The sequence below is a fragment of the Amphiprion ocellaris genome, chromosome 2 (genome assembly GCF_022539595.1).
Source record: "Amphiprion ocellaris isolate individual 3 ecotype Okinawa chromosome 2, ASM2253959v1, whole genome shotgun sequence".
NCBI lineage: Eukaryota > Metazoa > Chordata > Actinopteri > Pomacentridae > Amphiprion > Amphiprion ocellaris.
Window position 1 is genome coordinate 4,067,022 of NC_072767.1, and position 15,886 is coordinate 4,082,907.

The 15,886-nt window shown below is 41.2% G+C and overlaps 1 protein-coding gene across 3 annotated transcripts in view; it reads left to right on the top strand.

The window, feature by feature from the left end:
- The first annotated feature begins 862 nt into the window (after nt 1–862).
- LOC111567307 (uncharacterized) overlaps nt 863–15,886 on the top strand; it is a 28,965-nt gene continuing 13,941 nt past the window's right edge. For 2 of the 3 annotated variants that reach the window (XM_023268321.3, XM_035947174.2), the window contains exons 1-2: nt 863–2,360; nt 6,271–7,193. In XM_023268321.3, coding sequence (XP_023124089.2) covers nt 1,344–2,360; nt 6,271–7,065 — 1,812 coding nt within the window. In that variant the 5' untranslated portion in view covers nt 863–1,343 and the 3' untranslated portion in view covers nt 7,066–7,193. Of the gene's footprint in view, nt 2,361–6,270; nt 7,194–13,616; nt 14,681–15,886 lie in introns of those variants that run through there. The other variant, XM_035947179.2, reaches the window with a different exon arrangement.

Here is a 15,886-nt window from a genome sequence, read left to right on the forward strand (position 1 = left end):
TTCTTATATCCAGACTAATGGTCATTACAGGCTGACAGCTGTCTGTCCACAGGAATCTTCTTAGCGTGCAGATTACACCGAGCCTCTATTTTATCCTGCTCATGTACAGTAGAGAACGTCAGAGGATGAAGTCATGTTCTAACGGGGCACTACCGCAGGAGTAGATTGCTGTGCTGACTAACAGAATGACAGATGCTTTGAGTGTGTTGCTGCTGAGTGACAGCAAACTGTCAGGGCTTTTTGTGTGGCTCTGCTGCTGTCTTTTCATTTTGGATGCTGCCAGAGAGGGAGGGACCCATCTAATGCCGCCACAGCCGACTGAAAAGGCACCTAGGAGGCATCTTTGAGCTCGTCAGAAACAAGAAATCTAATCCAGACAGCCAAGAATTGGAATTCAAATGAGAAGCTCCTGAAAATAGCAGCTGTCTCTGCATAATTGGAACAAATGGAAGTTGGATGTGTGGCAGAAAATAAAAACAGGAGAGAGGAAAGAAGAAAAACAACAACTAGGATGTAACGTGACACTATTTGCTGACAGTTACAATAAGCTGCTGGCTGCTGTTTGGAGCCGAGCAGCTTGTAGTTTCTGTCAAAACTGCTGCTGATCCCTGATCTCATAGGTTGCAATTATGTGCCCCCCCCCCCCCCCCCCCCCCCCCCCTCCCCCTCCACTCCCTTCCTGTTCCTTTAAACCCCCCTCTGGTGTCCTAAGCAGCATTTAATTGTGAGGGGCTGAGCCGGGGAAAGGAGTAATCAGATGAGGCATCACGTGGGAACACATTAGGGGAGGGGGGGGGGATTAATAGCACTGATTGAACTTCTGGGCAAATTGGAGGTGGGGCGGGAAAAGCAGTGTCAAAAGGAGTTGCGGAGCGGTGAGGATGGGGAGAGGAAGGGAGTAACAGCAGCGAGAGGGAGTGGGAGGAAGAAAGAGCGAGAGGATAGGAGGCAGAGCAGCGCAGTGCAGGGGGGGAGAGAGAGCGATGTACGAAACCTCCACCGCTGCCGAGCCAGAGAGACGACGGCAGCCGGAGAGAGAACACCGACACCGGAGAGGCCCTAGGCTGCTCAGAGGCCGGCCGGCGAGGGGGTGAGAGGCTCCGGAGCTCCACAACCGAGGAGGGAGGAGGGAGGAAAAAGGCAGGGAGATAAAATAATCAGGATCCAGCAGGGGGAAGAAGAGGAGTGGGTGGGTGGCTGAGAAAAGTTTTGGAGGCAGAGTGGGAGAAGGAGAAGATCAGAGCGCTGGCGTTCATGGCAAAGACAGGAGGAGGTTCATGGAAGAAGAGGGGGAAGTCCTGTTCTCCTTCGTTCTGTGATTCTGCCGGACACCATCCATCACCATGTTCTCTGACAGCGGGGCTCCGGTATCTGGGGAGCAGAAAGCCTTCAAGCCCCACGCCCCTCACTTCATCCCCTGGCTGCGCAGTAGTCTGAAGCCCCACCACAGCAGCGACCTGGGGCTTAACGGACCCTACAAGTCCGGCTCGGAGGCCCGAAACAGCCTGACCCCGCTGGAGAGGGCCAAAGGAATCGGGTTCTTCTCCATCCCGGGGAAGGAGCGGGCGAAGAAGGCCGAGCTCCGGTGCAATGGCGTGGGGATGGCGAGGATGCTGCCGGTGGTGCTGAGGGGCCACCACATCCTGAAGCAGACCAAAGAGCCCAGCGCGGAGATCAACTCAGGGGACGGACCTCAGGGCAACGCCTCCTCCACCCCTCAGGAGAACCACACCTTGGTGAGGAACCACCTGAGCCTGAGACGCCCGCAGAACAACGGGGCTTCAGGGAGGAAGTATGGGCCCCTGGTGGGACCTCCACCGGTCCCTCTGCCTGCACTGCTCACCGAGGAGAAAAACTGCAAGGCGCCTGCTCTGATGGAGGACCGGAGGGGGAAGGCTTGGGATGGAAACACCTCCTACCACCACAGAGAGCTCCGGTCCTCCAGCTGGCTGAGCTCAGACACTCAGGGACTGATGGAGAAGCAGCAGAGCTTCAGCTCCAGCTTCAGCTATATCAACAAACACCGCAAGAGCTCCCAGAGCCAGAGGGACCTGAGGGAACCACCTGTGGAGGGCTTCACCGGGCCCCTCAATGGAGTCATCTTCTCCACAGAGGTTCCCCACAGAGCCCTGGGCTGCACCACGACGCTACGAGGCCCCCGGAGGCCCAACTCAGAGTGGATCGCCATCCTGGGCCAGAACCAGACGTGGGTGCAGCCCAGACCCAACAAGGACGGGGAATCGGTGAAGAAGGAGGCGGGATGCAGCCGGAAGGTGGTTCAGAACCAGATTAAACGAGTAGTGGACAATCTGGAGCAGGTTCTCAAAGCCCTGAGGGACGTTCACCAGGAGATGAAGGAGGTAACGTTGCAGGTTTTTGTTGGTTCTGCAGAGTTCAGATGAAAGAACGAGAAAGATGCAGAAAGATGAAAGCTAAGAACTTCACTAAAAAGCAACTGGACTTGTCGTTTCAGACCTTGAAAAGGTTTCACCAACCGAAAAGAGAAGTTCGCCTGCTTTTTCTTGTACTTGTTCCATATTCATCCAAGAGGCAAGAACCTGAAAGAGAAGTTCAGCTGCTTTTTAGGTTCTTGGGCTTTTTACGTTTTTAGGTTTAGGCTTGTGTGGGTTCTTGAAGATATTTCCTCTCCACCCAAGAGGCAATTAAAGTGAAACATCTTCAAGAACCAAAAAGAAGTCTAGCTTCTTTTTAGGTTCCTAGGCTTCTTAGGTTCTTGGGATCTTTTAGGTTCATAAAGACATTTCATCTTCATCTGATGTTTCATCTTCTTAGACAAAGGTGGAAGATCTTCAAGAACCTTGAATAGAAGCTCAGTTGCTTTGTAGGACCCTTGGGTTCTTGGATTTCTTACCTTCTTAAGGCTTTTAGTTTTTTAGATTTACGCTCTTGTAGGTTCTTGAACATGTTTCATCAAAGAGGCAAGAAAATGTCATGGGTGAAGGTAAAACATCTTCAAGAACATCCAAGATGAATCCAACTTCTTTTTAGGTTTTCTGTTTTATGCTAATGGGCTGCACAGTGGTGTAGTGGTTAGCACTTTCGCCTTGCAGCGAGAAGATCCCTGGTTCGCGTCCCGGCTTTCCCGGCATCTTTCTGCATGGAGTTTGCATGTTCTCCCTGTGCATGCGTGGGTTTTCTCCAGGTACTCCGGCTTCCTCCCACAGTCCAAAAATATGCTGAGGTTAATTGATCATTCTAAATTGCCCGTAGGTGTGAATGTGAGAGTGATTGTTTGTCTCTGTATGTGGCCCTGTGACAGACTGGTGACCTGTCTAGGGTGTCCCCTGCCTTCACCTGAGTCAGCTGGGATAGACTCCAGCCCCCCCCATGACCCTAGTGAGGATTAAGCAGTGTATAGATAATGGATGGATGGATGTTTTATGCTATTTTATGTTCATTAAGTTATTTCACCTTCTTGGATGAAGGTGAAGTGCCTTCAAGAACCTAAAAGGGAAGTCTGGCTGCTTTTTACTGAAGGTTCAGGATTCTCTTTTAGGTTCTTGAAGACATTTCACCTTCATCCAAGAGGCCCTAAAGATGAAACGTCTTGAAGAACCTGAAAGAGAAGTAGGGCTGCTTCATAGGGTCTTGTTTCTTCGGTTCTTAGGCCTTTAGGCTCTTACATGTTGGCTCTTTGGGGGTTTTTAAGACATTTCACACTCACCAGTTGCTTTTTACTGAATGTCCTAGTATTCTTTTTTTTAGGTTCTTGAAGATGTTTCATCTTCCATCTGTTTGTTGAGGTTCCTTAGATTCTTAGGTTCCCAGGTTTTTAAAGTTTTAAGTCTGGTTTCTTCTCACCAGCATGACCGTGACCTCTGTGACTGAGAACCTACAAGACAGAAGCTCTTTACTGTTTCAAATTCGTCCATTTCTTTCCAGAGCGGAAAGAAAAACAAATCGATTGAGAATGAGGCCAGAGAAGTTGCTGCATCCTCTCACAACAATCCAGACGTTTCCCTCACGCTGGAAATGTTCACGCTTATGCTAAAGAACCTTGAGGGCTTGTGCACTCACAGATAACAAGCCAAAATACAAATGCACGTCCTCAGCAGAATTTAACATGCATTAAAAAAGTCGGCAGCACAGTTGTCAAACTGTTTCTCTGCCTGTCGTCAGTCTGCACACAAACAAAAGCGACACTCAGCTCAGTTTCCACAGAGGTGAATGAGACAAAAGCTACGGCCCATTTAACTGATGCATCCAGAGGTTGCTGAGATGATGCCGTGTGACATCAGGCCCAACCTCCTCCCTCATCTCTGCCTCCCCTCCTCTCACCTCCCCCCTCATCTCTGCCTTCTTATGGACAGATGCTGCTCCGGGCACAGCTGGATGGCGTCCGACGCTTTTTATAATCCATTTACGCTGGAGTATCTCTGCCTCACCCAGTAAAAAGTGACACGAGAATCTCACCTCTTGGCATTTTGATCTGCATCTGCGGGTCACAGCTAAAACCTGAGGTAGCAACCTCATCATCCGGGCGGCCAGATTTGGTGTGACAGTTATTAATACGACGCTGATGAAAGAGCATATACGCTGCGTAGAAAATAAAAGGACTGGAAGGTCGGCGGGCAGAAGGCAGACGCTGTAATGGAAAATCACAAATTTTCACAACAGAGACAACAGATCAAAGGAAGATACGGCACCAGAGAAGACTTTGGTCACATTTATTTCAAAGCCTCTGTTTTATCATTCTGTTGCATGAGCAGCGAGTCTCAGTTTATTTAATAGTCAATCACTGTTACAAAGGGAATAGAACTGAGTCTTTAAAGCATTTTAGACAAATAATATAGCAACATGAAGGAGTACAAAATATCAGAAAAGCAAGCTGGTGCATGAATGTGAGAGCGATCAAAGGCGTTCTGGTGGATCAAAAACTGCACTTAGAGTCAAATCAAACTTAAATAACTGAGCTGTTTACAGCATGTTTCTCTGCTCTATATGTGCAGACCCGAGGGGTCAGAAAAAACATTGTTTTTAACAAACAATGCTGTGCAGAGCAGAACATGAAAACCAGAGTCGTGTGCTCTTTTATCTTCTCTGATTCCTGACATTAACAAGCAGCACCTGCCCAGAGTCACTCCATGTGCATCTACATGCTGCACTTCAAAGTAAAATGAAAATGCCTCGCTTGAAAAAAAGACAAATCAGGTCATCGTTTGACATCAGCAAGGATGTTGTTGAACGCAGAGAATGGAAAAAAAAAACTCCATCCAGCAGCGGCCGAGGATTTATCTGCACATGGAGCAGGTGGTGAGTCGGGTCAAACGTTTTCCCCAGCGTCATTTTCTCCAACATCGCTGTATGAGCGTGCACGTGACCGCCTTGTGTGTGCATGTGTGCAAACGTTTATGTGTTACAGGTTTTGCGCTCCTTTAACCCTCCTGTTGTCCTCATTTTACAGGCACCAAAAAATATTGCTTCCTTGTCTGAAAAAAATCAAAAAATTCAGCAAAAAAATTCCCCAGATTTGTAAAAAAAAAAAAAAAAAGAAAGAAAATTCCAATAATTCCTTAAAAGTTTCCCTTAACCCTTGTGTCGTCCTTCGGGTCAAATTGACCCGTTTTAAAGTTTGAAAATGTGGGAAAAAATTTATTTTCACAGTGAAACTTCTGATGTCCACATTTTCAACATTTTTGAGAAATATTTGAACATTTTTTGGTGGAAAAAAAATGTAAAAAAAAAAAGTTTCGGATGAACATTCACAATAAAATCAAACAAAATCCAGCGAAATTTGCTGGATTTTGGTTAATTTTTTTCTTAAAGAAAATAGAAGTTTTACTGATATATATGTAATCACTTTAGAAATTTTTAGGATTTTTTTGGAAGATTTTTCTCATTTTTTGGAAATACAAGAATTTTCTTGCCCAATTTGGGCGATAAAAAAAAAAGAACTTTGAAGGGAAACTGTTAAGGAATTATTGGAATTTTCTGAAGGTTTTGCAAATTTTCAGAAATTTGGGGAATTTTTTTGCAGAATTTTTGCATTTTTTCAGACAAGGAAACAACATTTTGTGGTGCCCGTACACGAAGACAACAGGAGGGTTAAACATATTAAAGTTATTTTAGGTAAAACATCCGGTGATTCTATGAAAGTCAAGTGTTACCTTTTTTTCCAGATTTGATTGATTTTTGAATGGAATTATGTTTAATTAGTGTCTGAATACGTCATTTAATGGTTTGCATAAGTGACATTTTTATGATTTTTTGAATTTATTAATGTAAAATCTGCTGATTCTGTGTTTGTAGGTTGTGCAGCAGATCGACTATCTAACATCGTCCATCGATCTGAATGAAGAGGAGCAGCAGGAGGCCGGAGGAGACGGAGCCAAGCCTCCCAGCGACAGCAGCTACAGTTCAGGTTCCAACTCCAGCGAGGTGACGGTGGGCAGCTCCATCCAGAGGCCCTCCGAGCCTGAAAACCTGCCAGGAACCATGGAGTCTTCTGGCTTCCTCTGGAGGAACCATCCCTGCAGGAGCCAGTCTCCAGTCTTAGCAACTCTATCGGAGAGGAGTCGGACTCTGCGGTTCACCTGCAGCGTGGGGTCTCCTCCCAGACAGGGTGGGCTGCTGCAGTGCTCCAATAACCTCCCATCCCGCGATCTGTCTCCACAAAGAAGCCTCCCGGTTCGGCCTCCCACTCCCGGTCTCTCGCCTCTCACGGTAAACCTCCATCCTCCCGGCAGCCCCGGTTCTCAGCCTTCCTCCCCCGCGGCTTCGTCCTCCTCCGTCAGAGTCTCCCCTCTGTCTCCAAAGCCTCACCCACCTCCAGCCCTCAGCCCTTCTGTCATCATAGAGACCCCACAAAGCCCTTCTGCTGCCGGCTGCCCACCCACCGACTGGATCAAAGAGCAGCGAGCGGCGGGACCGCCACACCCGAGCGCCGCCTCTGCAGCCAAACCACCTGCAGCTCAAGGCCGTAGGGGTCGCAAGCCGCCGCCGTACCCCCACCACAGACTCTCCGAACAAACAAAGAAGGCGAAGGAGCCCCGCGAGGCTCCACCGTACCCCGAGAAGAGAAGGCTGCTCTCGACCACAGTGTGAGCAGGAGGGGCGGAGGCCGATCGAACACATTCACAGCACCAGCCGCAAGTCTGCAGGAGGGAGGGCGAATCGAGGCTCGCCGAGCTGAGCCGAGTTTCCAAGGTGATGGGATGCAGACGCAACTCGAGGTGAGTATGTCAGCGACAACAGCTTGATTCTGCTCCTATACAAATCTCCTGAGTCCATACAAAACACTGGACATACACGGGGCATCACAACATCTGTTGGGGTCACTGCTCTGGTAACAGGAGAAACCATACAGATGTTCAAGCTGCACTTTATCACTGAGTTAAAGGGCAAAGGCAGAAATAGAAGTATTTTGCTTACTTTTTCAAATATTTTTGAGCTTTCATAACTTCAGAAGTGCAGGAGGGACAAATGATTTTAAAGTTTTCTCCAGTGAATTATGAGAAAAAAAATCCTGTACCAATGCTTGTTTCTACAACTCCATATCACAAATTTTAGCAATCCATACTGAAAATGGACATACATGGGGTATATAAATGCAAATAGATTGACATGTGAGTGAAACTTCTGTGAATCCTTACTTTTCACAGCATTTTTGAGTTATAATAACTTCATAAGTGCACATGAGAGACATGACATTTCTACAGCAGTTTTCAAAGTTTTCTCCAATGAATTGTCAGGGTACTAATGCTTGTTCTTATGACTCTATGCACAGAAATTAGAAGTCCTTTGAGTCCATACAGAACACTGAACATACACAGGGCATCACAGCATCTGTCGGGGTCGCTACTCTGGTAACAAGAGAAACCATGCAGATGTTCATAATGCACTTTATTGAGGAGTTAAAGGGCAAAGACAGAAATAGAAGTATTTCACTTACTCCTTTCTAGCATTTTTGAGGTTTCATAACTTCTTAAGTGCAGACAAATGAAATGAAGGTTTTCCCCAGTGAATTATGAGAAAACAGAAAAAAAAATCCTAGGTATTGATGCTTGTTCTGATGACTCAGTGTCACACACATTCTATATATTATACATCTTGACAAGACTTATACATTATAAATCTTGAATCAATAAAGAACACAGGGCAGATACAGGTCATATAGGTGCAAATAGATTGAAATATCAGGGAAATTGTAATTCTATTGTAGTTATTTCAATTTTGAATGACTTTTCCTCATATTTTTGAGCTTTCATAGTTTTGTAAGTGCAGGAAAAAGACCATTCATAAAGTTTTCTCCGGTAAAATACCAGAAATAAGCAAACATAACCAAAGATAAGATAAAATAAGATAAAGCAAAATAATTTTATATTATGTTAGTTTTCCCAGCATTTTTGAGTTTTCATACTTCATAAGTGCAGGAGAAAGACACATGAAATCTCTGCAACAGTTCATAACGTTTTTTTTTCCCAGTGAACAAACAAGTTCAGGATATTAATGCTTGTTTTGATGAGTCTGTATCACAGATATCTGGAGTATTTTGAGTCCATACAGAACACTGGACATACATGGGGAATCACAACATCTGTCAGGGTCACTGCTCTGGTACTAGGAGAAACCATACAGATGTTTGCGCTGGACTCCAGAACAAATCTATAATTATATCAAGAAGATGTAAAAGGCTAATAATTTTATTTTGCTTACTTTTTCAATCATTTTTGAGCTTTCATAACTACTTAAGTGCAGGAGAGAGAGAGAAGTTTTCTCCAGTCAATTATCAGAAAACAAAAAACAAATCCAGGGTACAGATGGTTGTTTGTATCACTCTCAGATAATAGAAATCCTATGGACATAGATAGGGCATCACAACATCTGTCGGGGTCACTGCGCTGGTACCAAGAGAAACCATAAAGATGTTCTCAGTGCACTCCATGAGTCAGTTAAAGGACAAAGGTGAAGGCAGAAATAGACAGAACTCATAATTATTGCAAAAGTAATTCTATTTTATGTTACTTTTCTAGCACTTTTGAGATTTCATAACTACATAAGTGCATGAGAGACGTGTTTTTAAAGTTTTATCCAGTAAATTATCAGAAAACAGCAAACAAACCCTGGGAAAGGATACTTTAATCTGTGGATCAATGGCATAAATATTACAGTTTCATACTGAGCACTGCACATATACAGGTCATTACAACATCTGCCGAGGTCACTGCTCTGTAATTATTGTAATATGATGAGGCCAAATATGTTTGCTTTTCAGGGTTTTTGATCTTTTATCATTTCATAAATGTGGGAAAGAGACATTTGTGGGGAAGTTTTCTCCTGTGAATTATCAGAAAACAGTAGACAAACTCAGGGTAGTGATGCTTGTTTTAATGACCCAGTAAAACAGATATTAAAAAGGTTTTGAATCCACACTAAACACACACAGGCAACACAACATCTGTCAGGGTCATTGCTCTGGTAACAAGAGAAACCACACAGATGTTCTCTTCGCTGCACTCCATCTTTCAGTTTGAGGGCAAAGGCGAAGGCAGAAATAGATGAAAATGTGTGAGGAAACTGTAATTATTGCAAGATGACAAGGCAAAGTAAGAGCTCATTACTTTAGTGCTCTTCACTCGGTGCAGCCAGACGCTTCCACTCACATGTATCAGCGTCGTCTGGGGCAGATGATCGCTGTCAGGAAGCTATAACGAGAAACTCTCAGACTCAGCAGCGAGGTCAGAGATCTGAGGTCCCGTAATAGGAGTGAATTAGCTAATATAATATGAAGCGAGCAGTCCGAGTGGCTGCGAGCCGACCGGGTCACCGGAGAGGCAGGGGGCAGCTGGGCCGTCGTCGTACCCTTCACCAGGCCCCTGGTGTTAGAAAAATCCCATCTCCTCTGCTGCCTCTGGCCTGACCGACCCGGCCGCAATCTCCATCTGTTCCCCTCCAAATGTCAGAGGATGCGGAGACAGAAACAGGGGGCAGGTGTGCCAGAGCCAGAGGATTGATTACATAAACGCAGCGCTGCAGATCGATGGCTCCTTCATTTGGGTCACCCACAGCCGTCCTCCCACAAATGTTGCTTTAATTTACCCTTTTAAAACAGGAATAAAAGCCGAGGTTATTCTATATTTTCTCTCATTGTCAGCGAATCCTGTGGAAAAAAAAAACAAAACCAACAGTGTGTTAGTTCATCTCTCAGCTTTGACCGACCAATTACTCTCTCCACCTGGCCGTGCACGAAAATAAACTGTAAAAAAAATGGAAATCTGGCAGCAAGAGTGCCTGAAACAGTTTCTACACGTACCTCAAACACAGAATGTAGCTGTTTGTATTCATTTACTCGCTGTAATTTCATTAACCCTCCTGTTGTCCTTATTTACGGGCACCAAAAAATATTGTTTCCTTGTCTGAAAAAAATCCCAAAATTCAGCAAAAAAATCCTAAAAATATCTAAAGTGATTCCATATATATGTATATATGTATATGTATATATATATATATATATACATATATATATGTATATATATATATATATATATATATATATATATATATATATATATATATATATATATATATATATATATATATATATATATATATATATATATATATATAAATAAAAACTTGTAATATTTTCTTTAAAACATTCACAAAAAAATCTACCAAAATCCAGTGAATTTCGCTGGATTTTGGTTGATTTTTGTGTGAATGTTCTTAAGAAACATTTTTAACATTTCTTTTTTTCCACCATAAAATGTTCAAAGATTTCCCAAAAATGTTGAAAATGTGGACATCAGAAGTTTCACTGTGAATTTTTTTTTCTCCACATTTTCAAACTTTAAAACGGGTCAATTTTGAGCCGCAGGACAACACGAGGGTTAAAATACACGTAAAAACATAATATAAGCAGTAAATGCCATTAAATGAAATGTATTCAGATACTGATTGAGAAAGATTCCATATAAAATCAAAGAATTCTGAAAAAAGTTCCCACCAGACTCCCTCAGAATCAGCCGATTTTTTATATACAGTAACTTTAGTATATTTAATGAAGCCATGCAAATTTTACCTTCACACTGTGAATATTTTCAGAGTTACGGTACCTTGAAGCACATAGAGGTGGGTCCAAATTTCACACTTTTTCCACAATTTCTGAGCCTCATAACTTCATCAGCACAGATGAAATTTTCAAAGCTGAAAAACACATTTGAGTTCCATTAAAAACTGAAACCAGATCAGTTTTACATCTACTGAGTGTTTTTGGTTTTTTGGGTTTTATTTTTTTTAGCACTTTTCTTTAACCGACTTTGAGCATCATACTATGGGATAAATCATAGTTTTGTCCATGACATAGACAGTAAACATAGATATAAACACTTTAATACCTACCTTTGTGAAAGTCTGCCAAGACATATTCTTGAATTTTTACATTCTGTAGTGCAATTTTTTGAGTAACATAACCCTTAAATCTAAGTTTTACTAATATATGTTGACTTACGTCTTAACTACTACAATAAATTGCTTAACCCTCGTGTTGTCCTGCAGGTCAAACTGACCCGGTTTAAAGTTTGAAAATGTGGAAAAAAAATTTATTTTCACAGTGAAACTTCTGATGTCCACATTTTCAACATTTTTGGGAAATCTTTGAACATTTTTTGATGGAAAAAAAATAATGCTAAAAATATTTCTTCAGAACATTAACAAAAAAATTTCGTTGGATTTTTGGTTGATTTTTATGTGAATGTTCTTAAAGAAAATATTAGAAGTTTTACTGATATATATGTAATCACTTTAGATATTTTTAGGATTTTTTTTTGTAAGATTTTTACTCATTTTTTGAAAATATTTACAAGAATTTTCTTGCCAAATTTGGGGGATTTTTTAAATACAATTTTTAAGGGAAACTTTCAAGGAATTATTGGAATTTTCTTCCTGAAGGTTTTGCAAATTTTCAGAAATTTGGGGATTTTTTTTGCTGAATTTTTGAATTTTTTTCAGACAAGGAATTAATAGTTTTTGGTGCCTGTAAATGAGGACAACAAGAGGGATAAAATCAATAGATTACAGAGGAGGATTACTTTTTAACTTCTGAATATTCAGTCTAAACGTTCCAAAGCTTTGTGCTGTTCTAACCGCAAGAACCATGAAGAACCGTAAAGAACCATAAAGAACCATAAAGAACCATGGCCTTGAAGAACTACTGTGCAATTCTTAATGGGTAACAAGCACCATTTCTCTTGATGTCCTTGTCCAGTACCAGCTTTCTCCTTTCCAACACCATTAACACCATCTAACATAACAAACCTGAATTCTACACAGAACCTGAATTCTGTCCAGTAAGTTCTTGCTGTTTTGCTGCACTTTGAGTTAATGTTGTGGTCAAAGCTGCTGGAAAAAGCTCAAAAGGCCGATTAAAGCATCTGTTCCTGTAAATATTTGCACCACATTCCTGCAGTGGAAAGCTGTCGTGGAAAGCTGCCATAAATGAAACACAGCAACACTTGGCAGAATTTAGAATAACAGAGTTCATCCAGATTCTCAAAGGAGAAGCACGAATGTAACAGCCTTTATAGTAAACAAAAAAACAACAACTCAGGAATTCCTTTTCATTCTACAGTAAATATAGTTTTATCAGTTAAACGCCATATAAGAGATGCTGAGTCCAACTTTTCATAGATAAAAAACATTTAAGAGATTATTTGGAGAACACTTCTCCTTCGACGGACCTCAAACCTTTAAACTAAATAGATGATTAACATATAAATAGACGATGACCAAGCTTACAGTTCAATTTGTTGTCAAAAGTTCGTTCAGCTCCCCTGCTGCCTTATAAATGGGAGTTAAATGCACTTATGTAGATTAATTAGTTTAAAAAAAGTTGTAAAAGTATAAAATTAACTGAGTTAAATTCACTGGACTTTGTTGGATGACAAAACACCAGCCAGAGTGATTTTTCTGGGTTCATTTTTACTTGAGGTAGCAATATCAAGTAAATGCTCTATTATTTAGACTCTTAGGTGCAATAATAACAACTAAAGAACCACTTTTTTGTTGCATATTTATACCTGTTAATATGTTCTTGCAGCAGCACAGTTTTCTGCTACCGTTCAAAAGTTTGGGGTCATCCAGATAATTCCATGTTTTCCATGAAAACTCCCACTTTATTCATGTGCTAACATAACTGCACAAGGGTTTTCTAACCATCAATGAGCCTTTCAACACCATTAGCTAACACAATGTAGCATTAGAACACAGGAGTGATGGTTGCTGGAAATGTTCCTCTGTACCTCTATGGAGATATTCCATTAAAAATCAGCTGTTTCCAGCTAGAATAGTCATTTACTACATTAACAATGTCTACACTGGATTTATCATCCATTTAATGTGATCTACATTGGAAAAAAATGATTTTCTTTCAAAAATAAGGACATTTCTAAGTGACCCCAAACTTTTGAACCGTGGTGTACATGAAGTGCCACCAACTCTCTATTTATTGTTAATAAGTGAGCATTAGAATCTGCACTAAACTCTGAACACTTAAACACTCATTTTCCTCTATTTGTTCTTCTTTAAATGCTTGTTTTTTGTGCATGAGAGTACATAAAAATCCCGCCCATTTTTAACCAACACCTCTGATGTTGCAGAAATCCAAATGACTCTGTCACACCAACGTAAACTACATTTCGAGGCAGCACTCTGCAGCGAACTACATCTTCAGAGTAACCCTCGGCGGCAGCTCTGATGAGGGATTGCAGGAGTTTCAGCGACGGGACGACGGTGGATCATCTCGGTGTCGCTGGCTAAAAATGCTCCTGATCAAAGCGTCCTAATGCACACCGCCGTAATCTAGGCCACTTCTTGGCAGGATGGAGCGTGGATCTTCCTGATGGTTGTGCTGTGATGGGGGGGAAAGTTGAAAGCAAACATCTCTACTGGTGCCAGATGATAAACAGTAGTGATACGTGCTCAGGGTTGGGATGACAGCTCCGAGTCCCATCGACAGCCCGAACCGACGACAAACAAAGAGCTATTGTGCTGCGGAGACTTTCGACTCGACTGAACGACCGACTTGAGAACACAAACGTCACATTTTTTTTGCCCTTTTGAAGGCCACAAAACTGGAAATCAGAGTCGTGGTTTCACTGTAGCGCACCTTAACCCTCGTGTCGTCCTGCGGGTCAAAACTGACCCGTTTTAAAGTGGGAAAATGTGGGGAAAAAAATATTTTCACACTGAAACTTCTAATGTCTTTTGACAAATATATTTATAAATAGTCATATTTAAATGTCCTCTATTACATACTCTAAATCAATGACATGATGAGAAACAACAGTGAGAACTTGAGGCTGTGATATTTAATAGTTTCTGAGTCAATGTGTGAAGAAACAAAATGGTTTCATGTGCAATTTGGAAAAAACATGTAGTCTCAGATACTATTTTATCTAATTGTTCAATATTGCAGATTCCAAATCAATGATATGATGTGAAATAACTGTGAAAATACCAGGCTTTTATCTTTAATAGATCCTGAGTTATTGTTGTTCAAACAGCCCCAAATTTCAATATGACAAAAAAAAAAAAAAAAAAAAAGAAAAAAAAGCTGAAAGCAGGTAGACGGGCAATTTAAAAAAAAAACAACTATTTCGGAAAGTATTTGATATATCAAGCTAAAATTTCACAAATATCTTAATAAATATTCACATTTAAATGTTCATTGTTTGCTGATTTTGAATCAATGGCGTGATGAGGAATAACTGTGAAAATTTCATGTTTCTATCTTAGTTCCTGAGTTATTGTTGTTCAAACGGCCTCAAATTTCAATGAGAAAAAGAAAAACCTGCTGAAAGTGGGTGGACCGGCAACTTCTAAGAAAGCTTATCTCAGGAAGTATCTGATGTATGAAGCTAAAACTTCACAGATACCGTTTTAAATATCTGTGGTTTATGATAAAAAAAAAAAAATTCAAGTAAATCAGAGATAGTTGAACAGGAAATCCCAGATGATTTGAGCTGGAATGAGCCTGAATCTTGAGCACGTGGAGCAGATGATGCAGCATTTTGAGGGTTTTTCTTTCTGTTTCTGTTACTTCAGAGCTACTTAAACCCCAAAATCCTGAAATATGACTCATCACGATCATAAAGAGACGCCTGCACATATTCCTGAGTCCTTTGCTTTCATGTTTTGAGGCCACGTGTGGATCAGGGAGGATACACTGGAAAAATGCTCCTCTCAAAACAAGAAAAAAAACTGATTTCAAAGAACTTTTACCTTGAAATAAGTAAAAAAAATTGCCAGTAGAACAAGTAAAAAATGGCTTGGTAAGATTTCTTGAAATAAGATATGATATTTAGAATATTAAGATCTAAAAAATTAGCTGGGAAAACTTATTTTAACCCTCGTGTCGTCTTGTGGGTCAAAATTGATCCGTTTTAAAGTTTGAAAATGTGGAAAAAAAATATCTTCCCAGTGAAACTTCTGATGTCCACATTTTCAAAATTTTTGGGAAATCTTTGAACATTTTTTGGTGGAAAAAAAGAAATGTTAAAAATATAATCAACCAAAATCCAGCGAATTTTGCTGGATTTTGGTTGATTTTTTTGTGAATGTTCTTGAAGAAAATCTTAGAAGTTTTACTGATATATATGGAATCACTTTAGATATTTTTAGGATTTTTTGGAAGATTTTTACTCATTTTTTGAAAATATTTACAAGAATTTTCTTGCAAAATTTGGGGGATTTTTTAAAAATACGACTTTTAAGGGAAACTTTTATGGGATTATTGGAATTTTCTTCCTGAAAGTTTCGCAAATTTCCAGAGGTTTGGGGGAATTTTTTTGCTGAATTTTTTGATTTTTTTCAGACAAGGAAACAATATTTTTTGGTGCCCGTAAATGAAGACAACAGGAGGGTTAAT